This window comes from Leuciscus leuciscus, assembly GCF_965113295.1.
Source record: "Leuciscus leuciscus genome assembly, chromosome: 16".
NCBI classification, from domain to species: Eukaryota; Metazoa; Chordata; class Actinopteri; order Cypriniformes; family Leuciscidae; genus Leuciscus; species Leuciscus leuciscus.
The window spans coordinates 21,808,529-21,835,385 of NC_138740.1; the positions used below are offsets into that span (position 1 = coordinate 21,808,529).

The window sequence follows — 26,857 nt, forward strand, 5'->3', positions numbered from 1 at the left end:
GCTAGGATAGTTCACCCAAAAATGAAAATTAGCCCATGATTTACTCACCCTCAAGTCATTATATGACATTCTTCTTTCAGACGAATACAATCAGGGTTAGGCCTATATCAAAAAATGTCCTTGCTCTTCCAAGCTTTATAATGGCAGCGAATGGCTGTTTCTGTTTTGAAGTCCATAAAAGTGCATCTATCCATCATAAAAGTGCTCCATACGGCTCCGGGGGGTTAATGAAGGCCTTCATTAACGCGCTCAGATTGATATGGTAAAATCGACGTCATAGTTCGATACTTTCTTTAGTTTACGGTGTACAGTCTCTGAGCTGTAGGAAGCCTCCAGATGGAGCTGAAGTTCAGTTATGGCAATGGGCGTTTTTAAGCAGAGTAGCTCGCTGAAAGGAGGGAAATAGAGAGATTGATTCATGCATGGAGTCGTTCGAGAATCATTGAAAAATGTGGTGACGTGCAATGTTTATTATGAGAAAATGAAAAAAAAAATGTTTTTACCTTTGCTGCATGTAAACCTGTTGTAGGAGACCTCCAAAACAAAATTAGGAGACTTTAAAATAGCATAATAGGGGCACTTTAAGTGTACTTAATTGTCTTAAGCCTTGTGCATGTCCCTTGAATTCTTCTTCACAAGAGTTTTCAGTGTAGTCTATAGACCTTATTCTTCAGAAAAACAAGCGCACAGCCATCTTTAGAATTTTGTGTTTGAACTTCCATTTTTGCTGTATGGAAGTTTTTGTAGAGTTGACTAAAGTTATCATGAGCATTGTAATGTTTGAAGCGGATGTCATAACAAATGTCAGTAGACCAGAAATATTTTAAAACGAGCGCTTCATTCATAAATCTGGAAGATCTTACCTTCATGCTGTGGAAATACAAACCGGAAGACGGCTCAGTGCTGAAAATGGGTGGGACTACATAAGGTCTAGATAACTACTTCACAACAAGCGTAATCACTCTTCACTTCCCATTATTCAAAGTCACATCCAGTTATTAAAGGGGTCATGAAATGGAGAATCAAAATGTTCTTGATATTTAAGCTGCGTTCACGCCATGTTGTGTCAGTGTTCACTGTCATTTCAATATGACAACACGTTATGATCAACGCCTAAATTAATATACAGCGATCATGTGGTACAAGTAGGAGCTCTCCGAAAATTCCCAGCTTATAAATTGTAATCAGGAGCTCTACGAGGACGTGAATTCTCTTTACAAGTTAAAATCTAAAATAAAATAATCTAAAATCTAAATAATGACTACTGGTTACTCTACAATAAAAACATAGACAACTCTTAAGTTAGAACTCAAAACTAACTCCCCAGTATAAAATATTAATTATTTGTTTCTACCCTTTTCAAACGGCCAGATCTGAAATCGTGAGAATCACAATGTCACGATTATCCTCGACATGCCCCTTAACATGGGTCATCGTCGTATGTAATCAAAGAGGTGTGTTCTGAACAACTCATGTCTGTCCATCAGACACAAGAGCGATACTGCTGTTGGATAAAGATGTCGAGTCAGACCTCGGCTGCATCCGAAAACTTAAAAATACTGTCTTCGGAGGATGCATTCCAAGGTCAGAACGCATCAAGGCACGTCTGAATCCAATGTTAGTTTCACTTCCTGTCTCCTGAGATACCTTCATCTGATTAATTTTTGAAGGCAGCATAGCTGTATCCTTCACTGCCTTTGATATCCCACAATCCTGTGTGTTCCATTCGGTGACAGTTGAGCTAAAAAGAAAGATGGCATTGGAAAGTTGCGGTTACTGGTCAGTTTGTGTGTAACTGTAGGTTTTTGACCAACGTTTTCCACTTCTGATGTCCTTTCTAGCGAGAAATTACTGTAGTATTTGTTTAGTTCTCACCAAAGCGCGCTCTATTTTGCTGTAGATCATTAAACTGTTGAGCTGCCTCAGAAGTCTGTCCGAAATCAGTTTCTTGAGGTGCCTTCATGCTTAAATGCTGCATCTGGAGAGTCATTTTCTGATAGGGCAGTGAGGCAACAAGTCAACTGCCTAAGTTTTTGGATGCAGCCCTTGTTCTGTCAGTGGATGTCAAGAAACTGCACCTGAAGTTTATTTTTAATGATGTGCCTAAGCAACTGAAAGATATTTTTCGTTTGTTCTTCACATTCACATCGGACTGTTTTGTGAATTATTCTCAACATGCTGCCGGTTTTTCAAAACATGTTTTATTGAAAGATACGGCAGTGCCAAGTATTTTGTCCTCGGAGGCAACACGGTTGAGTACATTTATTTAGAATCACACTGTGTCTACACAGGACGCAACAAAGCGAACGTTCCAAATCCATTTTTCCTTCATGTCAGAAGTAGCGCAAGCGTTTTGAGTACATCATAAATATGATGAGTCATCAGTTTGCTGCCGGGATTTGTCATGTCATGTCACACCGCATCCAGTGTAGATAGCATAACTGATTATTATGGGTTCCAATGTGTTACAATGTGTTTGTAATAAACTTCAAACTAGCGTTTAATGCTATTAAGACATCAAGCGTATCATTGTTTGAGTGTTGCTAATGAAATCAATATACCCGGACCGGTTATTTCAATTTCAAAAAGTATGTCCAAATTCACGGTACTCATAAAAGAGAATAGGCAAAAAGTACTCGGATGACCAACTACTTCTGTAGATTCTGAAGTGTGCATACGATGGACACTTTACTATCCCATGAGGCCACGGGAGAGGATTTTTGAATGGCAGTGAAGTGTCGTAACTAATCTGACCTACGCTAGGTCATGATAATGACAACATGGCAGATGTAGTATGTCCGGATTACATTCATACTACACACATTCATACTATTAGAATGTAAATTTTTAGCTGTTGTGAAATAATTACTTATTCAAAATAAGTACCTACTCAATAGAGTATGTGATTTCTGAGACAGCCAGAGTGTTCTCCCTATTTTTTTTTTTTTATATATATTGTTTTTTTGGTGATTTTCCTTTTATTGTGACAGGACAGTAAAGAGATGACAGGAAACGAGGTGGGAGAGAGACGGGGGATGGGATCGGGAAAGGTCCACGAGCCAGGATTCGAACTCGGGTCGCCCGAGCGCAAAGGCGCTACATGTCGGCGCACTGACCACGAGGCCATTGGCGCTGACATTTTCCCCAGTTTTTAACTTTTACAAATATTAGACCTTTTTGGTGCAGACTTTATAAACTAACCTTGAGAAACATAATATAAAAATCTGAAACTGCATTTCATGACCCCCTAATATGAAAAACTACAAATCAGCTATCTTTGCAAGCTAGTACAGTATTAAAGGCTCATGAAACCCTAAAACACATTTTTTGACGTTAACAGATATCTACAGGTTGCACGTCAATGAAAACAACAATAGCACTCATTCAGATATTGTTTTCAGCTGTAAAGGTGAATCGGCAAATGCTTCTATCCTCTCTAATGACAGCTATATAGTTGATTTGAAATTTAGGCTAATAGTAATTCAGAATACAAATAAATGCATCAAAGAATACCAATTACTGTTTCCTGTAAGAACTTGTACATTTCTGTCAGTGTCAATGGGTGAATTTATATGTATTCTTACAGTTCTTAAAAAGTAAAAAGTTTACATTCATTAATTATCTTCAAAATATCTTACCATTTAAGCGCTTTGAGTTGAAGTGCAGAAAATAAAAGCTTAAATAAGTAATTGAGCAATTTAAAAATGTCTAATTTGCAGTAAATACCTGAAATCTGATCGTATTTTCCCCAGATTTAAACCAGCATGTGTCAGTCTGTTGACTTTTGGTTACTTGCCAGCAAAAAAAAAAAAAAAAAAAGAGGAAATTGTCACAGAAGCTTTAAAACCTCATTAGTGGAATCCAATATTTTGTTTCTGTTTCTGCCTAGCCTGATATTGACTCAGCCTCTAACATCATTACTACACAGTCATTTACACCAGGGGTTCTCAAACCTGAGACTGCAAGACCTAAGTTGGGTGTGTCAGATTAGAAGACAAAATGTGCAGTGCTACGGGTCCTCCAGGACAGGTTTGAGAACCCCTGATTTTCGATTTACACACGTGCCTAAAGGAGAAGTGAACGCTGCCTGGGAGAGTTGGGGTGGAAATCAGACCGAATCCTCAGATGAGTTTGTGGAGCTGACTCTTAATCATGTGGCCCCTATCTGGAGGATTGATTAACCTGTAGCCCTGACAATGCAAGCTCACAAGAGCTGTGGGATATTGAAAAGAGAATCAGCTGCAAATTGAGAAATGGGACGCGTCTAACTGATGACATCAAAAATTCAAGAGAATAGTTTTTTACTTGACACATGATAACATTTACATGTTATTTTTCAGCTTAGAGCTTCTCTTTCACAAATGTAAAAAAATATTTTATTCAGACCATTAAGTGTTCAGTTTGATTGTCTTAAACCGTATTTCGTCATTTGACCATGATGCTGCTGAACCATGTGATCACAATATATTGTGAATTATTTTAGCCATTTCGGGAGCGGTTTTGCTGTTTACTATACATTATTAGGCTGATGAGACCTTTTTTCTAGCACATGCTGAGCTTTCTGAAGATCAGGTTTCTCAACCTCACAGCCAACATTTCACCCTCAAGACATCCTTCACATTGAACACAGTTTTGTGGAATGTGCTTGACTGCATGTTTTAGATTAAACTTACTAGTTGGTGGTTTGCTTGAACCACTAGTCGACTAATCTTTCATAAGGAAATCCCGAATAATTTGGAAGATTTAGAGTTCATGTGATTTCTTAGGAAACAGTCTTGTGTTTCAATGGAAGTCTCAAGATGTAAAAAAAATTAATAAAAGGTTTTTACATTTTTTTTATTTGATACATTGTCTTAAAATGCAATGGTAATAGCGCAAGCTAGCAAAACACACTAAAGATGTTTGCAACTCAATCTCGTGGCCATTTGTAACTATTTAGCATTTTGCCGAATTGGTGGCAAATTTGTTTGAATTCGTACAATCTCATTCGTATGTATATATAAATTCATACGAAATCTCCACCTCAGAAAATAGTTGTCGGGTGAATGTTTGTGGCCGTTTCTGTGGTGTTTTAAAGGGGATACATTCGAAGACACATCTTCTAGGGTTACTGGTTTTAAACTGTCCAGTAACTAAAGTTCTGCAGTCAACCCTCATGATTCAACCATACACAATTGCCCTTACTATTTGTTTAGGATTCATCATTAAATCTGAATCCGGTTCATTCTGTTTTGTTGTCTCTTGTGTTTCTCCTCTACTGTTGAAAAAGAGACCAGCCTGTTGAGAAAAAAATAAAAAAATAAAAATAAACGTGATTTTGCCCCTTCAGAGAACATTGTATGAACACTATTAATTACATTCTCCATTTCCATCTTTTGAGAGCACTGTGCTAGAGGGCTGAAGGAAACAGCCAATTAAGTGATTTCCTATCATTGCATTTTAAGTGTTAGGTCTTTAGCATTGTTGTTTTTAATGGGAGGAAAAAGCATCCATTTAGGATTTCTGCAAGTGGAGGCAACATTGTCTGGACTGAGATCTCATTACAGGTCAAATGAGATTTGCTGAAGTCATTTCTAGGGATGATATGGTAATTTGCTTTGATTTACTTCATGTTTGTAAGGTATGAGAATCTGGATGGCAATGCAAAGCATGGTTTTAGACATTACTGTATAGAGCATTGTCATTTTTAATCAGTTTAACTTAAAAAGAAAAAGAAAAAAATCAGGATTTGGGAATATTAAGCGATATGTGCTGGTCCACCATGCTGTGTCATTCAGTTTGAAAAGTGCATGAACCTAATGAAGGAAAATAGATTAAATCATTTGTCTGGATTAAGTACTTTTTCTGATACTCTTGTGCCACTTGGCCTGTGGTGCCAAAGTTGATTTTCTGGTTCTCATATTTAGATGTACATTACAGCTTCTACAGACCGATAAAATCCTGTGTCTTGCCGCATGTCAAATCATTCTGGAAATATAGTAGAACAGAATGAAAATTGATATAATGGGATTACAATTTAATTTAAAATGTATTTCTGCAGTTAATCACAAGATGGATTGTCAGAAATGAAGGGGTCTCATATATAAATGCGAAAATGTTGTATCTTTGATGTACTTTACAACTGTAGCTTCCCAAACTATAAGCTACTCATTTGCTCATTTTCAACCAGCTTTGTATTCAAAGTGTATCTAAACTTGATTACCTATATATTACCTGCACCCAGATATCCAAGTTTATTTGTCAGCCAAAGTCTGCTGAATGTCCACTGTATAAAAAGTGCATTATGGCAAAAGGGAACATCACAGCCATTTTCTCTGCCTGCTCTAGTTATGTAGCACATAATATCTGTTTTATGATATTTAAATATAATTGTAATCTAATGATGATGTAGATCTATGAGCACGTAGGGATTAAGTTACAGTAGACCTGTAGAACTAAACCTGAAAACTTCAAACCAGAACTATGAAAGTTCATTTGGGGATTATATTCTGTTTTAAGTCTTAGACTTCAGATGACCTATTAGGTTGATGTCACATGCACAGGGGTAAATCTCTAAAAGAGGTTAGCATTCCATTACAGTCCTCTCAGTAGACCAAGAGTACTCTGATCCACCCTTAGCCATCTGCCCTTAATACTGGCATTCAGCAGGGGGTAAGAAGCTTGGTTTGGGACCCACATCTATAGCACCCTTTTAAACCCGGAGGCCAGATTGGTCTAACATTTGCATAATAACACACCTGACGTTTCTCACTTTAGAAAGATATGTGAAGTTGTATGTTTTTAAGATAAGTAACTACCAGGTATAATATGTCTCCTGACATATTTTAACCCAAAATGACCCCAGTCAACCTTTGTAAACTTTAACACTACACAAAATTAATAACTTGCATGCATAAACATTGACTTTGTTTATAGTTGGTGAACACATGATAATCCAGACAGACATCCATGAACAAACATGAAAATCATTTTAAGCTTCAGGTCTCATTATAAACCTATAAGTATGGCTCATTAATATTATAATCATGATATTATAATATACTATAACGTGTAATATGCCATCAAAAGTGTGTGTGATGTAAATCTGTGATATTAACTTAGTAAATGATCATATTAAGTACCAATCAATCATGTCAAATGATTTTAGCAGCTGTCAGATGTGATATCCACCTTGAAATGTGGGTGAGTAGCTGAGGCAGGTTACCGAGGAGCAATCAGCACGTTCATTAAAGATTCTGCTCACATGATGCGACCGGTTGAAGCCTCAAAGTTATGCACTGCCCCCAGTTCCTTCATTGCAAATAGAGGTCCATCCACTCTAACATCTTACTCTGCGGCCATTACTTAGGAGTAATTTATAGGTATTTATAGATGCAGGCAGAAGTAGTTTCATCCATCGCAAAGCTAACTGCTCAGAGGTGTTTTTTACAAGTTCAAAGGAACATTGATAAAGTAATTCAGGGTGAAATGGATTGAAAATTGTGGTGGTGTGGTCATCTTTAATGGAGGCATATACTGTCGCCCCTCATATATACATGTAGTTGTGTAGGGGCCCTAGCTGACTATTCCCCCTTACTGGGCCCACATATAATCTGCAACAACAGAACACTGATGCAAAAAGTAGGTTTCCAAAGAATTAATGTGAAATTCCCCATGCGCCTAGCAGGGTTTTTTTTCTTTGTTTTTTCTTCTTTTCTTTTTTCTGTTCTTTATTTTAACTGCATTTTGGGGGCAATTAAAAAAAAATGTTTAGGTAAATTGATAATGCTTTGAGATATACCGGTAGGCTACTGCCAATCAGAATGTTGCAGTCAATAAGAATTTTGTGGAATTTTTATTTACACTTAAGTCACAAGGCTGATCTATTTCATATTTTAAAATGTATTCCTGTGATGGCAAAGCTAAACTTTCAGTATCATTACTCCAGTCTTCAGTGTCACATGATCCTTCAGAAACATTCTAATATGCTGATTTGGTGCTCAAGAAACATTTCTGAGTATTATCAATGTTGAAAACAGTTGTGCTGCTTAATATTTTTATGGAAACTGTGATGGTTTTTTTCTCAGGATTTTTTGATGAATAGACAGTTATTTAATAGAACATTTAATGCCTACTTGCTGAATATATATATATATATATATATATATATATAAATAAAAAAAATAAAAAAAAATAAAAAAATCTTACTAACCTCAAGCTGAAGTCATTTAATAGCTTAATGTTAGAAACAGTCAAATTTATTTTTCGATTATAATTTTTCTGCTGAAAAGAATTATTCATATAGAGTGATTCAGAATTATACATTTTGGGTAAACTATCAGTTCTGCTAGCCTGGGTTTCCCCATGCTGCCTTAAGCGCAGCGCGATTTTATTCTTTCATTCCATGGACTAGATTTTCATCGCAACGAGGGGACCAATCACAGAACGGGGAGGGAGCAGCAAGATGATGACGACGTCTATGCGACACACCGAAGCAGTTTGTTTATATCTATGGATCTAACATGGCAGCAGACGCGAAGTTACCTTTCGATGCAGCCTTAGATAGTGTTCTAAGTAGTTTAGAACGCAAGTTTATTTCGTCGTCTTCCACGTCGAATTTCTGTCGCTCTACATTCGTCATCTGGTATAATTGAAACGATTGGCTATGAGCTACGTACAGGCGCATTTGATAGACATTCGTAGCGCCCAATAAACGGCTCTGGGCATTCGTAAACCACGCCTCAAATACGAGAAAATGAACATATGGTTCCCAGACCACGTCTCAGTAGCCAGGCTACAGTTCTGCAGAATTTAACAGATTTTCCTTCACAATAACATGACATAATATGTGCCGATTCTGTGTGGTGTGGGTCTCCCCATAGCGTCTATTGTATGTGTACTTAGTCTCTTGTCATTAAATATAGTTACAATAAATGGTCATAAAGGAGAAGTAATTTCAGTTCCCTTTCAGTCAGTCACGTTTGACATTATGTCAGAACGGTAACTGATAAATTGGGATTTCGCCAGGGATCCCAATTATCTTCTAGTGTAACTAAACGAGCCAATGGACATTGGCGTGTGAGATTTGCAGCGAGCGAGATTTGCGGAGATTATACCCCACAGCGCGGGTATAAATACGGAAGCGTGTGTGATCACACTTCAGCATTTCGCTTCGGAGCCGAGCCTGTGTGTTACTGCAAAGAGCTGCAATCAATGTTCGAGTGTGCTACGGGAGAAGCTCTGCTCCAGTGTTGTTGTGACGGCGCTACAGCTGTGGTTGCGATCTCAATGTACACTAAGTACACATACAACATGCTGTTGCTGTTCATACAGCAAAAGAGCATTTTGCTGCATACTGCACACTGCACTACATCCCTGTAAGCTGTGCTGCAGCCATGTCCCCTGTGCACTTCAGCACTTAAATAGCAATTCCTAAAAGAGTTAACACGGGTGTAATATTGAGTCTTTTTAAGATGACATTCCACCCATGTGTTTCTGGATGTGGTCGGTACCTGGCTTGGTCTGACAGTCATGGCTCGGTCTAGCTTTGCTCTGTCCCGTCCGCGCTTTGCGCCTGTACATGGTCCAAACGCAGAGCTTTAGAACTTCAGACCAGCTATTTGTCTGTTATGGAGGCCAGCAGAAGGGGAAAGGGTGTCTCTAAGCAGAGGTTGGCCCAATGGATAGTGGATGCCATCGTTTTGGTGTACTAGACACAAGGCAAGCCGTGGACTCTCTACTAGGAGTGTTGCCTTCTCCTTGGCGTTGCCGCATGGCGCCTCGCTGGCAGACATATAGAGCTGCGGGCTGGAGATTTTACAACCTCCATGTAGAACCAGTGTCCTCCCGTGTACTCGCTCCGAGTAGCATGTGAACGCTGAGGATCCGCTCGGTGCCTCGCTTGCCGTGCCATTCCCCTCCCAAGAGACTGGATGCATGTGCTTATATTGCTCCTCAGGTGAGTACCCCAGCTGGCGAACCCTGTTGGAGTACCTCCAGCACCCTCGGCAGTTGACGTGACAGAGACATCTTACGCCAGGCCTAACACTCATATGCAATGGTGGAACCTGTGCTAGGCTAGGTGCCCATATGTTGTGATTCCTACGCCAATCCCATATGTTTATTCTTCGACAGTATGGCTCCCCTGTAGGCGAGCCTGTGTCTTTCCCTTGGCAGAGCCCACTCTGCAGTCTCTGCCAGTATTGATATTCACCCTCAACCAGGTTGGATCTACCCCAGAGACCTTCCATATGTAGGACTGCCCTAATGGCCAGGAACAGCAGTGATCGACCTTCTCTGCGTAAATCCCTGTCCTATCTTCCGCCCCAGCAGGTGCGTGGGATCAGGTGGCTTACATGGAGCGCTGGAAGGGGCTGCAACAGTGGCGCTTTGGTAGGGCTCCCAATTCGTCAGTTACCGTTCTGACGTAACGTCTAGGTTACTTATGTAACCCGCGTTGCCTGAAGGAGGGAACGGAGATGTTACGTCCCGCTGCCATAGTTGCTGTACCACCGATGAGCAGCCGAGGGCGAAATCCTGAAGTGCGATCGCATAGACTTCCATGTGTATACCCACGCTGCGGGGCGGGGTGCACTATGCAAATCTCGCACGCCAATGTCTATTAGCTCATTTAGTTACACTCGAAGATGACTCTGCTCCCAGAGAAAGCAGCTCTGCTAGAGGAGACATGAGCTGATCAGGCCTCAGCTTGGGCTATTTGAAAACAGAGAGAACCTGAACCTCTGAGGGTTTTGTGTGAGTGATCCATGGCAGGGTTGATGTGATCTAGCTGAACTAGGTCAAGTCCTTCCTTTCCATTAGAGTGTCATTAGTTTTCAAAGTCACCATAATATTTTGGTTTTTATCAGCCTTGCCAGAATCATCTAATGCAGATGAATGGGGAAGCTGCAGTCTATTGTTCGCCAAGGGGAGGTAATGTCATTTAATTTACGCTGTACAGCTGAGCTCTTTATTATTTTTCCTTGTATTTGCCCATTTGCAGTCTTTACACCTTTTCTTTTCTTTTCTTCCCAAGACATAAACAAAGTGTCTTTTCTTTTTAGCTTTTTGTCTGTTTTTTCTTTCAGACAGTGGGCTCTTCCAGCTGTAATTGCACAGTCAGGATCCATCCTGTTTATTTGCAGTGTTTTTTTGCACTGCAAATTAGAAATTCTCATCACTCATTAAAGTTATGCCACAATCAGACAAGATTGACTGAAATAGTCAGATATTTGACAGATGATTGATTCATTTTCTTGCGCAAAACAAACTTTTAAAACAATGTTTTAAAAATGTATTAATAAGATTGAACAGGTGATACGTCTTAGTTTCAAAGATTTGTGTCTTACTGGCCCAATTTCTTTCATGTATTGACTTCCTAAACTGAAAGTTCAGGCAGATTTTTTTTTAATAGCAAATAGCCTTTAATTTGTGTATTTTTTAGAATTGGCACAATGATGATAAAGACTTACTGTATCATTTCCTGTATATAGATTTTTTCTTTAATTAAGATTGCTCATTTGTCCTGCCATATTGATTCTGGTGGATATAGTTGGCAATATTATGACCCTTGGGTGTTGATTCAGTGTTTTTAGTGGAAGCACACTGTCCTGAATCAAATCCTTCACAATCTCAGAGCACTTACAGGTTACTTTGACCTACTTTCCTAAGTGGGATTTTCAAAGGAAGTATGTTGCCTCCAGCCTTCCGTTACATTTATAATGTTGAGCAAGATCTGTGAATATCATGATATGCTGTTAGATCGTTAATGTATGCCTAATATATTGATGCTTTCATCAGTATATTCATGCAAATCTTATGCTAAGATGGATGTATCTTTGCAAAACACTGAAAACCAGTTCATCTTTTACCAAGGGCATTATCTACCTTTATTGATTGGATTTTTTAAAATGTATTTATTCTTTTAGGTTATACCGGTCCACTTGGTATCTGAAGCCAAATAACACATGGCCAAAGTAGTAGTATCCTAATAATAATCATAATAATCATATTAATAACAACAACCTCACACTTTTAATAGAAAAGAGCTTGTAGTACAGAATATCCACAATATTGTCTTCTGTAGATCTGCTTATAGCTGAATTTAACTCATTTCCTAATTGATAAACTTCATACAGATATTGAACTGAACTGAATCAACAACACTAAACTGACTTCACCTGAATAATGAAGCTATTATCTTTATTTTCTATTTACTAGCTGCTTTACAGTAGAATTGAATTCTGTTTGCATCATTGATCATTATTATCCTGATATTTATCACCATAGCTGCTTTGAAACAATCTGTCTTATATAAAGCGTTTTGTTAATAAAGGTGACTTGACTTTGACTACATTATGTAAGTTGCTTTTGATAACAACTAAATGCTAAATTAATAAATGTAAATGTATAGGTAAGTAATTGGGTAGCTTAATTACCAAAGATATATATATTTTTTAATTGATCAACATTATTGTTATATATTTATTTATGAGCAGTATTATTTAAATTTTGCATGACCAAAAAACAAACAAAAAAACATTCACTTAAATCAAAAATAGTGCTTTGATAATGAATAAATATGAATGCAAATTAAGGCAACTTAATTACTATTATAATTTGTATTTATTTATTTTTAAAAGGGCACATGCTTCTGTCTTCTACCAAAAGAAAAACAAATGATGCTTGGATTTTTACGACAGCGAATGCTTGAGTCCTCTCTGTTATAAATGCACATCATCTTTCTCTCAGGGCTCAAGTGGATTGACTGGCTCAATCCCCTGTGTCTTTCATTGTAAACGGGAGTAAATCTGGAGGGGAGAGTAGAGAGATCAGCTTGTTAACCGCTTGTTGCTCTCAGCCGTGCAAACAGTGAAGTCATACCTTCCAAGGCTTGTTTTGTTCACCGGTGATGTCACCAGCAGCCAATCAGCAGGCGCTGCTGCAGTGGGTAGTGGGTGCAGCGGGAGTCTTGGGTATACGCACAGGGACGCGCTGGCGGCACTCCGGCTCTCATCATCACATCATTACGGGGCTAGAGAGGAGGAGGGAAAGCAGCAGCTGAGAATATCTAATCACAGTCGTGATTAAGTCATCTGATTCCCCAGCTTTTTATGTGTGATGTGCATGTGCCTCACAAAGGAAATTACATATTGAATAAATCAGTTTTTGTCCACCTGGGCTTTGATTAAGCCATACTGTTTTATCTGTCATGTTAGGCACCTCTTAAGGAAGCTCTCACACTCTTGCATACGTTGATTATACAAGTTTTTCATTGGCCACCGTGACCTTAAGTCAAGGTCAGTTTTGCTCCAGAAGAGAGGAAGGCTTGATGTTTTATTCTGTCTAATGCAAGTTTTTCATCTAGTCATCTATATCTGATTAATCATATTTGATTACCTATTAATTTGCTGCGGGCAAGATTAGCTTGGATGACACGGTTACTGTATCAAAGGTTGATTGCAGTTTCACTACGTCTGTCCGATACGGTTTCATTACTTTAATTGCTTTCTAGAAAATTGTGATTTAATTAAACTCACTCATTTAGACATTTCACTGTTGTTGTAAACAAAATATTCAGCTCTTCAGGTGGGCAGGATATTAGTGGGGTTCAAAAATCTGAGACCTCTAGTGAAAATTATTCTGTTTGCATGCTTTTCTAATTTAGGGTTCCAGACATACTGTAAAGTGAAACATTTAGGAGCTAAATTACTTATTTTAAAATGACAGATTTGCTGATGATTGCTCAGAAGCATTTTAAAAATAAAAAAAATATTTATAAAATATTGTTATCAATATATTTCGTTAAAACTTGAAATATTATTGTGAATATGTATCTTTAATTACATTCTGTCATATGAACAACCAGTCAGTCAATAACCTGGCAAACCTAAGTACACATCCGAGTTTACAGGTTCCCTATTGTTTTTGTTTTGGACATAACCGTAATGACAGTCAGGAAGTCAGTTGTGAACTCAGAAACGCCTCTGAATGATTCACTGACTGAGTGAATCTGATTCAGACTTCTAACTCACAAACCACTTCAACACTGTATTTTGAATCTTTTTGACTGACTTATTAATAAGAGCCGATTCATAAGAGTCACTTGAATCGGACATTGTGTTCTCGCTGTGTTTGTTGTTGCGTGGAAACAATACTTGTTCTCACTCTAGCAAGACAAACCTTTCATGACTTGCCAATGTTGAGTAGATTTTAGTTGTTGTACATTTACATTTTTAAGTCTAATGATTGTTATCCAGCATCATTTTAGAATGATACAAAGAGCACCTTATGCTTCAACGAAAACAACAACTGACCATTGTACAAACCAGTTCATTAGATCAGTGTCACAAATACGTGACCAGTATAATTAGTGACCAGAAATAATGCAGAATCTTAAATATTTCTTATTTTTTGTCCTAAGTTTTCTTTGTTTTTCATTTTTCAAATCCTACAAAAACTTGTTGACTTCCAGGTTTAAGAGTGAGACAAAAACAAAACAATCTCATAATGCCATTATTTACTTTTGGAGCCCATTGTAGTTTTTGTCTTAGTAAATAGAGAGAGAATGGGTGTGTATATTGATAGGTAAAATAGTTTCCAGTTTCCGGAGAGACAAAATTGATTTCTGGATAAGGCTAATATATGCTGAATTGAACTTCAGCACATAGCCTGCAGACTTGCTGATCTACTAACCAAAATCTAATTTCAGCTGTTATATGAATCATTTCTCACCCGAGCAGTTTCAGTGTGTGGTTGGTACAGTCCTGTGTGTGATTGCTCATCAAAGTCCATATGTTCTCACAGGTGCCCACGGAGTCAGAGAGGAGCCCCAGTTTGTGACGGCCCGCGCTGGGGAGACCGTGATTCTGGGATGTGACGTGGCCCACCCACTCAACGGCCAGCCCTACGTGGTGGAATGGTTCAAGTTTGGAGTTCCCATCCCCTTTTTCATCAACTTCCGCTTCTACCCTCCCCATGTGGACCCCGAGTACGCCGGTGAGCCCTAATTACTTCTGTCTCACTGCATAACATCATTCACACAAATATAGCCATTGCTTTATCATTTGTTATAACTAATAAAGCTTTTATTTAATTCATTATATGATTATTGCATTTAGGAAATTCACACATTTTACTTGAGTTTCAGACATATTCTTTCTATTAGACAGTGTTTTGCATTGATAGTGCCATTTATATTTAATGCACTGAAATGCATTGAAACAATTTGGTCTTGTTTTTGAGATAAATACTGTTGAAATGTCTCTTTCCCTTTCCAATTATTACACTTCTAAACTTCTTGTTTTTTTGTCATGTGGCTCTGATTTGTCACTTGAAATTAGTCAACAGTAATTGCCTGTTTGATTTGAGATCATTATCTGCAGTCTTCATCAGATAAAACCATCTCCATTAATATATTCGAACAATGCACAGACTGTGTCATCACAACAACTGTGATTCTCCCAAAATTACCCTTATGTGAATCCTGTTTTAAAGATGGAAGGTTGCCTTTCCACATCTAAATCTCTTTATAATAACCATATTTGCGGATATTGCAGGTAGGGATGTACCCATTTGAAATCATATATATTTAAATTAACTAGAAACTAGGTTGATATTGATTAATTTTGCTCTTAAGTCTCAGTTTTTTAATTATGCTAAATTAATACAATGAAATTACACCTCTACAAGCCACAGGAGGTACAAGAGCGATTTGTATTGCATTCAGTCATTTCGACTGAACATTACTGGGTTGGATCTGTTAGTTGGATGCAGACTGGGAAATTTAATTTATCACCCACCAGACACAGTGTTTGGTGAATGCCCAATTCTATTAACTACTATCACTGTTACTATGACAAAAGATACCCTGCTTTTTTGCCAACCATTTTAACTTTTTTAATTCAATTGTATAAAGATTTTTTTTTATTTTGGATCCTGGTTGGATGTAATAAACAGGTCCATTTAAGTCAGGTCGTTCAGCCATATGTTTGACCCACTGAAATGGAGACACTCACTGTTGGCTCTGAAATCAGCCCAGTCCAGACCTCAGCACATTATTTAATCTCATTCATAGGGGCTGAAAGCTTTATCACAGGGCAAGAGCCAGCCGTGTCAACAGATTATGAATCGAGACATACAGGCTGGTTTGAAGAAAGCTCTTATCTTTTGCTCCAATGGATCTGGCGGTCCAGATCATTGGACAGGTGGAAGAGGTGCTGATCTCTAGAGCAAAGCATCAGCCGAACAGATGAAAGAGGTTTTGTGCTGGGGTTGGGGTAGAGTGAGGCAGATCAAATAGGATCTTTTTTTTTCCTAATTGAGATTGAAAATTACATCATTGATAAGAAGTTGAAACAGAAAGGGCATAATTTAAGAGCATGTCAGATTTATAAAAGCAAAGAAACTGTGATAGTTTATCAGACGTGGCTTGGGGCAGGATATGCACTCACGGTGAACGGTAATGAGATGAGAATTTTTTTACTTTCTCTCATCCTGAATCCTTAGCTGAATTTCCAGCATTGATTTTTAACACATTGTGCAGTATTTTTTTAAACAGATTAAGATAAAAAAAAGAAATCTCATAGGCTGTTGCTCTGCTGGTGCTGGAACCCTGGGATGTGTGTGATTTGAACTGGAACCCTGGGATGTGTGTGATTTGAAACCTTATTTGAAGTTTTTGACTCAATCACCAATCTTGGTTAAAAAAGCATCTATTTTCCTCTACTTTTACATTTGGATTATCTTTGGCATCATCTAACATTCACTCAGTTAATCTTTAAAAAATAAAGATCTATATATACAGTGGGGAGAACAAGTATTTGATACACTGCCGATTTCGCAGGTTTTCCTACTTACAAAGCATGTACAGGTCTGAAAAATCATACAATGTGATTTTCGGGATTTTTTGTTTTAGATTCCGTCACTCACAGTTGAAGAGTACCTATGATAAAAATGACAGACTTCTACATGCTTTGTAAGTGGGAAAACCTGCAAAATCGGCAGTGTATCAAATACTTGTTCTCTTCCCACTGTGTGTGTATGTGTATATGTATACACACACACACACACACACACACACACACACACACACACACACACACACACACACACACACACACACACACACACACACACACACACACACACACACATATATATATGAATGATAAATTGTATAATTTGTATAATTAATTGTATTATGAATGGTAAATTAAATTAAATTTTTACATTTTTGTATGATTTATTTATTGAATTTTATAACAACAGAGAGACAAACAATCAAACAAGCAATGAAATAAACAAAAAAACACAGCAATATAAAATATAAGAAAATCTGGTCATGCAAATCTGGTCATGCAAATCTGGTCAGTAAGTAAATACTGTGTGCTGCTATCAAGACAAAGACTTCATCCAAAAACTATTTAAAATTCAAATGAAATTGTTTTTATTTTATTGCATCTTTTATCAATGTTCCATTGAGCAGGATCCATAATTGTGGCATACAGTATATGCCCTGTGTGCTTCTGTGACCTGTATATAAATGAGGTTTCACATGTGGTCTTATTCAGCAGCATATTTCCTCTGATCTCTGGCCTCATAGTGGCCACCGCATCCCCCAGACTAATGACTCAACTCAGCACATCCACAGTAGCTCTGTGTCTTAATGCGTGAGACCCGGGCACAACTCTCCCAGCTGTATTGGTAACTGGTGTGCATCCAGCATAGCTTAGGCATAGATATCCGATATCAACCACAAAAAGCCTGCTTGTCACCAAATGACTCCATATGAATCCCATGTAATGGGCCTTTGTCTAAGCATGGGATTGAGAGATGATAAAGAGGCCACATATCTGAGATTCACTGTATTATTCATTAATGCTAAATACAGATGAAATAGCAATTCTTTAAAAGTTTTAGCTCGTTTATTCAGGAACTGCACAAAAAAAAAAAAGAAGAAAAAGAAAAAATAGGCCTGCAGTGCTGGAAGTCATGTGAGTTACTGCTTTACTGCAGTTTAAAAAAAAATTTCTGTTACTTGCATTGGTGTTATTGTCCTTTTGAGTAATACATCATGAGATGCTAAAGGGATAGTTCACCCAAAAATGATAATTTTGTCATAATTTTTGTGTTATTTTTGTATTATTTATATACTAGTAATGTACTATTAATATACTATGTACCATTAATTTAATTTAATATATTTTGGTATTATTTACATTCTATTAATATACTATACTATATTATTAATATTTATTAATTTAATAATATTTAGAATGAGCTTATTATTATTTTATTTTATTATTTATGTATTACATAGTTTTCATAAAATTGTTTGTTTAGGTCCTAGTCTATTTGTTAGGTTAAAAATTGTCTTGTAGTATTTTTATTTTATTTTATTTTAGCTTTATTTCAATTAACAAATTAATAAAAATGTAACCGTTTTAGTTGTAATGACAATAATAAAACTCTTGTACTCACTCTCATGACATTCCAAACCTGTATTAATATTCTATGGAACACAAACGGTTATTTTTTTTTTGTCCATACAGTGAAAGCCAAACCTGCATGTGTCTGATTCTTCAAAACTCTGTAATGTAAAAAAAAATAAAATCATATATATATGTATATGTATGTGTATGTGTGTATATATATATATATATACAGGTTTGAACTAGACCTTCAACTTAATGAGGGAGAGAGAAAGAAAATGTAAATGAAAATGAGGGAAAATGTACTTCCGTACTGTATTGACCTCCACTTTGTCACTTCCTGAGGACTATCTTTAACCTACATGATGTGCCAGCGTTGTTTCTCTTGCTCTCATCAACACTCTCTTACAGCTGTAAAAGTAGGCCAGGCGTTTGACCGCTCTCGTTTCGCTTCTGGTTCTCCTTCAGTGTTATTGATCTGCAGGGCCTTACAGAAATTGCTGTGTGTAAGATATATTTTTGAAGTTTTTTTTTTTTGTGTGCGACCTTAGTTTGGTCAGAGATGAGATCACTGGACACAATTGTGTACTATTTCCAGTCGTGCCAATAGTGTTGCTATCTATATACATGGAGAAAGACGGCAATATCTGAAACTGTTTGTTTAAATTACATTACTTTATCATTATTTCAAACCAAGAATAAAATCGAACAATAAAGATATAAGCCATGCTTCACACAAAAAAAACAAACATATTTTTAGACTGTACAACTAATGCACATGCAAGATTTAATTTTTCTTATTTACATAGTGTAGGCCTGTCACGATAACAAATTTTGCTGGACGATAAATTGTCCAAGAAATTATTGCGATAAACGATAATATTGTTGTTCTGAGACCATTTTCATCTAATATAATGATAATGGCATAATAACGCAGGTACACCTTTTCAAAGATCTATAAACTTTTATTTCTAAAGAACATTGAAAACGGAAAACATTTTAAATATCCACAAAAAATTAACAAAACAACCAAAACCAATAAAAGCAATGGAATAAAAGCAAAATTCACTTGAATAAATACCAAAAACAATAAATAAAATGGATGTAAACAAAATTGCACTTCAAAAAATGTATTAAACATTAGGCTCAGACATAAATAGTGATACATTCCATAACAGGCAAAACTGCCAGTTAGGACCTTTGTAAACAAAAAAACAACCAAAAAAAAAAAGAAGCCTCAACAGGCCATATCACACCATTTTGCACTGTCCTCCTTCCTGTTACTTTGTCGACTAAACGACCGAGTGATTGTGTACTGTCGGGAAGACGGGAGACACACTTTATTGCGTGTATATGCTACGCACTGAAAATACTTGGTTAGGATTAGGGGTGAGGAGTGCGTGCGTATTACACGCCATAAAGTGCGTATCATATGCACGCAAAAACTATTTTGGGCATATAAATGGCACGATTAATAACATTCGTGGTATAGATACGCATTTTCATGAGATCGGGCTCGACATACCCGGCTCAGGTTAAGTGGTTCACCACGATCATTCGGTTTGAATCCGAAGTGAAACCAATTCTATCTTTTTCTTTTTTTTTTCTCACTCACAACTAGCGTCTTCTCTCTCCCGGCAGTCACCGCAAGCAGTCCCGCCGGCGCTTTCCCATACAAAGACCATGTGACTGACAAGCGCCGCGGCACCGCCTCCCCACACAAAGACCATGCAACTGACAAGAGGGTTCACACTTCTCCGAGAGTGGTCATCCAGTCTCTTTGGTAGAGGGAGAGAGAGACGAGGAAAACAAACAAGCATGCAAATGGAATTATCGCGGCCGGAAAAATTATCGAGCTAATTTTTTTTTATCGTGCGATTAATTGATTTATTGACTATCGCGACAGGCCTAACATAGTGTTTTTATTTTGTACGCTGTGGGACTATAACAGATTATTGTCAGACTGTGTATTGGCCATGGTAATGCCATTTTGATTGAAACATTTTTGTTTTTAGGCCCTTAATAGCCTTTAACGCTGCCGTCTTGCAATCCCTCTGCCTGTGCTGATATTGTTTCCGACCATCTGTCCAGCACTGTTGCCAGAATATAGAGGAAAGGGCATAAATCCCCCTCTCTGCTTGACCCTTGAAGACAGCCAGCCAGCTATATCAGAGTGTCACAAAGGATTTGCCCATGTCTGGCGTGGTTAGAGATGTGTGTTTCCCGATTTGCTCATGGGAGTTTCAGAAATTACTGTGGGCCACTTCGGCTCTCACTTCAGCCTTCATGGCCCCTGGACCTGACACTGCTGTCGCCAAAACAACACTCATGAGTGATGCTGTTGTAGACCCGGGCTGTGTACATCATTGCGAGAGTAAAGATAAACAATTAGATTTAATTTACTTGAATTAAATGTGTAAATGGCTGTAGGCTTCTTTGTTTTTTCATGTACTTAACCAAAAAAAAAACTATTTAAAAAAAAGCATATTTCTCTTTATATTATAAATACCATTTGGAATGGCAATTAAGTTATATTTTTTTGTCTCAAACTGACACGAAACGGTAATGTTTTGTTATAGATGGGTGTTTTGGACCCCATGCACCAGAGCATCTCTCACATCTTTTGTGTGCCTCTGAACCCCTCAGGTCGAGCCAGCCTGCATGGCAAGTCATCTCTACGCATTGAGAGGGTTCGCTCGGAAGACCAGGGCTGGTATGAGTGCAAGGTCCTGATGCTGGAGCAACAGTATCACACCTTTCACAACGGCAGCTGGGTGCACCTCACAGTCAACGGTGAGTCTCTGACCTAAGATCAGTTTTCTTCTCATGTCACTTATAGGGTTTAGTTTTGTTTTTAGGCTGATGTTGAGAAGGTCAAGTTGAATCCAGAGCTTTGTTGTCCGATTGTGTCCAAACCAGATGTGTTGTGATTAAAAAAGTGTGATTCAAGTTTCCTTATAACTAGTTGAAAGTCGTTTTATTTTGTGTGTTCAGTCGGCTGTTTGGTTTGGTTTCGTGGCATAGCCCCATCTACACCAAAAACTTTTTGAACCAATATTTAATTCATGTAAACAGCCTTCAAAAGTATTTAGGCACTTTTGGACACTTACAGTCAGCCATACTTGAATTTCGAAATGTCAAAATATTAAACCGAGTGACATATGCAAGCAAATTATGCTTTTTTGTTGTTGTTGTTGTTGTTGTTTTGAAGTACACTATTGTTCACAAATTTGGGATCCGGAAGATTTTTTTTTATGTTTCTGAAGTCTCTTATGTCTCTAATGTCTAAGGCTGCATTTATTTGATCAAAAATACAGTAAAAACAGTAATATTGTAAAATATTAATTAAAATGTTTAAATATATTTTCAAATGTAATTTATGATGGCATAGCTGAATTTTCAGCATCATTATTCAAGTCTTCAGTGTCACATGATCCTTCTAATATGCAGATTTTCTGCTCAAGAAACAATTCTTGTTTGTATCAATGTTGAAAGCAGTTGTTTTTTTTTCTCTACTGTCACTTGAGATCAATAATGCATGAATAATAACTCAATTTTTAACTGGTCCCAAAGTCATTTTAAATAGATAAATGAAATAAAGTTTCTTTTTGTATAATGATGATTCGCTTGAGAAGTTTGTTTTTGCTATCTTTCTTTAAAATAAATGACAGTAGGTTTGATAATTTGTTGCAAGTGTCCAAATGGCCAAGGTTTGCGAGTGCGTGACAGCGCTCAAACAGAGAAAACCATTCCACGCACTGCTCTTATTGGCCATTGTTGCAGACATAAAAATCTTGCCGCATCGTGCCTGGTTACGACAGTGTCAGTCTTCCTGTGAGCGCATCATGTCGCTGTGCCTTCTCGGTGGCGTTGCCTAGGCAGCAGACACCCAAATCCCCAGACCAGTTACAGTACATTATCTCTAGCTCATTGCTGTGTGATTTACACTCAACCTCTTCCAACAGACAACAGCTGTAAATCAGATCACCCTTCCAAATACGCAACTCTGCAGTTACAGACTGTGTTGAAATTGTATTATTGAAGTTTTTTGTAACTTGCTCATGTCTCTGAGATGAACTTGAATCTTGTTTTATTTTTTATTTTTATTTGACTCTCTCAAGAGTCAGGGTGGTGCTGATGTCGCTCCATGACATTGTGTATGTGTGTATCCATTTGTGTTGTGGCTAGTCTTTAATCCAGCAGCTCAGCACACAAGTTGGAGTGTTGACAGGCCAGTTTATCAGCCGCATGTGGATGTGTGTGTGCCCATGTGCCCTGCGGTCCTGTGTGACTAACACACTAATATCAGCAGTGTTTCTTCTTTGAGACCACAACCGATATGTCTAGTTCTGCACTGGGCTCAGAAAAGCACAAAGATATTCAAGAGGACTCTTTTAAACAGTTTAATCGGAGACTAAACTGTACTTTAGGGTGTACTGTAATATGTTTGTGTCTCATCTGTGTGATGGACAGGGCTTCACCCCTCATTAACATTTCCCACTCTCTCAGAGGTGTTTCTGCAGGCTTTTGTGCAAAGATAGAAAAACCCACAAGCATTAAGCTTTAGCATATTTCTATGAGTATATGCATAGGGCCAGCTGATAAAGTGCTTTCTGAAGGGTATTTTGTGGAGCGCTGGCGTGTTTGGGGCCGTTTAAGGGGCGGTTAGCGTGGTGAGTGAAAGAAAGAAATTAAAGCTCAATGTTAGCTGCTGTCGCTATGTGCCTCAGAGCTGTTGTTTTACAGTTCCTGAGATATTTTTGCTCTCTCTCACACACACACACTCTCACTTGTGTCGTTTGAGGTGTGAGGCACATGTCAAAAGTGCTAAGGAGGGGGAGAGGAAGTGATGTAATGGTTCATCAATGCAGAAAGGTTTAGTACTCATGCAGGTGATTGTTGGAGCGACACAATAGAGTATACATCTTTGTGTTTAAAGCAATAATTCACACAAAAAAAGCCTCCTGAAGCTATATATATATATATGAGTAGGTGGTCTGACTCTTTAAATAACTTCCTTTCCTCATCTGCAGTGCTGAATCTGTGTGGGGAGAATAAAAAAACTCCAGCACCACTGGAGATCCTCTGGTTTTTCTGTGATCTTAGAGCAGATTTACACTTCACTGCTGGTTATCACTAATCCTTTGGATTTCAGATTAAATTTCTTGCAAAGTTGGAGAGGGAAAGCACAAAAGTCCCATTGAAATCCAAATAGCAAACCTAAAGTTCAGTTTTACTATTTCACTTTTCCCCATATACATGTCTCTAAAGTTATTTAAAACCTCAATTAGTGTTTGATTTCTAATGTCGGCCCGTGTCGTCACCAAAATCTAATTAGTGTGAGGCTAAAAATCTAGTTACTAACAATGATTTACTTTTAAGATTTTCAGAAGTTAATGTGTAAATGATTCTTCCCTTTGTAAAATATGCTACTACAGTGCATGTGGAATGCTGCTATGTGGTTACTAAGTTTTTAGCAAGTTATTATGTGGTTGATTGGGAAGTTCTATGTGGTTTCTAATGTGGTATTTTTTTATTTTTTTTTATCAAGTACATTTTAATGACTCTTTTATGAGGCATATTCTGTGATTAGTGGCTGCTTGTCTCCCCTGAACTGACACACCTCACATGCTCTTATGCTCAGCCTCTGTGTTTTGATTGGACATAATTAGTACAGTCCCCGCCCCCATCAGTGTGACTGACAGTTGCTGTTCATCTTATTTTCTGGGGTGTGATGTAGACAGGGAGGACACACCATTTATCTGTGTGAATTTCAATAATCACCCTGTTGTGATTGGTAATGCAGTTATCTAGATTCTATAAGAAGCTAGGTCACGTCCTCGCGACAAGGTGAGAGTTGTTGTTCGGTTGTCGAGAGCATCTTGTCTGTTTTAATACTCAGATCCTTATGGCAGGGTTAGAGAGGAGAGCAGTGCGGTTAAATCTATTCCAAATTGACTGTGAGCTAACACTAATCCTGCTGGGATTTAATGGGATACCCGCATCAGGAGAGAACGTCTGTTGCTTAGTCTCTGGGCAGTCCAAAAATTGTACTGCATTTCTGCTCTAATGCTTTGACATTGTATGATTGCTGTTGACAGATGACTTACTGTGAATACAATTGAGCCAAAAAGTCCACAGACTCACCTAAATATCTGAGGTTTGTAGTGTACATTTGAACATTTTAAGGATTAACCTATTTCTTAGATTGTTTAATGTATTTTTTTTATTTTTATCTTTTTGACTTCTACTTCATTTGAATAGGTCTGACTGTATTTATCTATTTATTTACCGTATTTATTTTGAATTTTAAATGTTATATTTAAATGTTATATTAAATATTGTCTCAATAAATATGAGGCCATTCAAAACTGCATGCATAATAATTGTAAACAAATGTGCAAAGTGCAGTTTATAAAGTTGGAATATAGCATGTCAAATTACCCATCTAAAGTTAGGCTAATAAACCATATTAATTATCGATAGAATAGTTTATTCAGATTAATATTTACATTTACATTACATTACATTTTTTAAGGGGGTTTCAAGTGACTTAATGCATCCACAATGTTCACCTGGTTCCTGAAATGCTAAGCAAAAGGATACAGGAATACTGATATTATTCTGACACTTATTTTGAGCCGGAAAGATAAAGTTATTGTCATTTCAAACAGGTTCTAATTGCCTGCTAGACATCATTGTGTTTAAATAAGAGTGTGTATTGTTGGTTTAGAGACTTGTGACATAAAAGGCTTGTACTTCTTCATGCTGGTCATTTCATCCACAGCGTAGAAGTTATAGTTTAAAAAAAGCACCATTACATTTCAATCGGCTTATACGTGCAGAACTGCAATTTTGATAATGCCATTACAAATCTTCTTTTCCATAAAGCTTGTTAAGCGAATGAAACCTCTTCGGATAGGGCATGAACCCAGATAAAGCCACAGAGACAAACAATCCGGCTGTTTATGCTGCCATTCCAATTGTCTCCTTATCAGGTCTGTGAGTCAAATTGCCCCTGTAGCAGAGTCACTACAGGGTTGAGTAAGGAAGCTGTCCGTGGTGCTGATGCTTGTGGACCAGAGAGCTGTCTGTGGTCCTGATGGCCTCACAATCTCATGTGGGAGCTGAAAACTCTGCAATGCGAGGCCATATGCTTCAGAAACATTGCAGATGGCATCATGGCATGAGATGAAGACTTTTAAACGATAGCACAACGGTAGGCACAGAATTCTAGAACTGGCACGACTGATATTTGCAGCTCTGATTGTTACAGTCTGTTGACCTGCAGCATGTTTGTTGGTTTGTTAATGGGAATGGAAAGTGTGGTTTTAGCTACAGGAAACAGACAGGCCTGGTTGTTCAGTTTTCAATAGTTGAGGGATGGCCCTTGGTGTGTTTTCATTGGGTGTAAATTAAGCTGACAGCATGCCAGCCCCTTGGGTGCCATAGTGGTAAGAGTGATGCCATAGTGCACTACTCTTACTAATAATGAATTACTGCCCTTATTCCAGTCTGTTCACTCATTGCATTGACAAATGTATTGCATGTCTGTGAGAGAATATTTTATCGATTTGTTGACTTTTAGCTATAATTTCGATAGTTTCACTAATTAAGAGCAGACACCAGCAACTGCTGCAGGATTTACATGGAATGGCAGTTGTGCTTCAAGACCCAGATTTTACATTGGACATCAAGTACCAAATTGTTTATTGGATCAATTTTGATGTTTCATGCTCTTGGCAGTGTAGTTAGTTAACTAAAAGTTACTCATTAAAAAGTTGTTTTATTAATTGAAGTTAAAGGACAAGTTCGGTATTTTACACTTAAAGCCCTGTTTACAGATCGTATATGATGAAATAGAACGGTTAAGATTAAAATTTGGACACATGCTGCTGTCCCGAGAATTTTAGGTTTATTTCGCTAAAAATCGCTGAAAAAGATGCATTCCAACAGGTTTTATCGTAGTTTTTGTCCAACTCCATTGACTTAATAGGACGTGCTGTGAGACCGCAGCACCTTTACGGTATTACTCCGCCGCTTCTTCTTCTGCTTCTTCTGTGTATTCAATGAAATGCCCGTGGTTTGCTTGCAATTGGCAAAGGTGCATTATCGCCACCAACTGGGCTGGAGTGTCTATTATTCAAGCTCTCAACGGAAGAATCACGGGTGTGACGCGTTTGGCGAAATAGGTCCACAAAAGCGAAAATAAACCTAAAATTCTCGGGACAGGAGCATGTGTCCAAATTTTAATCTTAACCGTTCTATTTCATCAGATACGATCTGTAAACAGGGCTTTAAGTGTAAAATACCGAACTTGTCCTTTAAGCTGAAATTAAATGAAATCTAAATATTAGATGAAAAAGATTACAAATTACAATTGTTGCTCTGGCAACTAACTGAAATAACTTAAGTTTAAGAGTACTTAAGTACTTAAATTATTCAAA

The 26,857-nt window shown here is 37.7% G+C and overlaps 1 protein-coding gene across 8 annotated transcripts in view; it reads left to right on the top strand.

The window, feature by feature from the left end:
* The window catches only part of igsf9bb (immunoglobulin superfamily, member 9Bb), a 135,449-nt gene that overhangs the window by 20,131 nt on the left and 88,461 nt on the right, over positions 1-26,857 (top strand). For all 8 annotated transcript variants that reach the window (XM_082141105.1, XM_082141107.1, XM_082141109.1 and 5 more), the window contains exons 2-3: positions 14,785-14,976; positions 21,057-21,203. In XM_082141105.1, the coding sequence (XP_081997231.1) occupies positions 14,785-14,976; positions 21,057-21,203 (339 nt within the window). The remainder of the gene's footprint in view (positions 1-14,784; positions 14,977-21,056; positions 21,204-26,857) is intronic.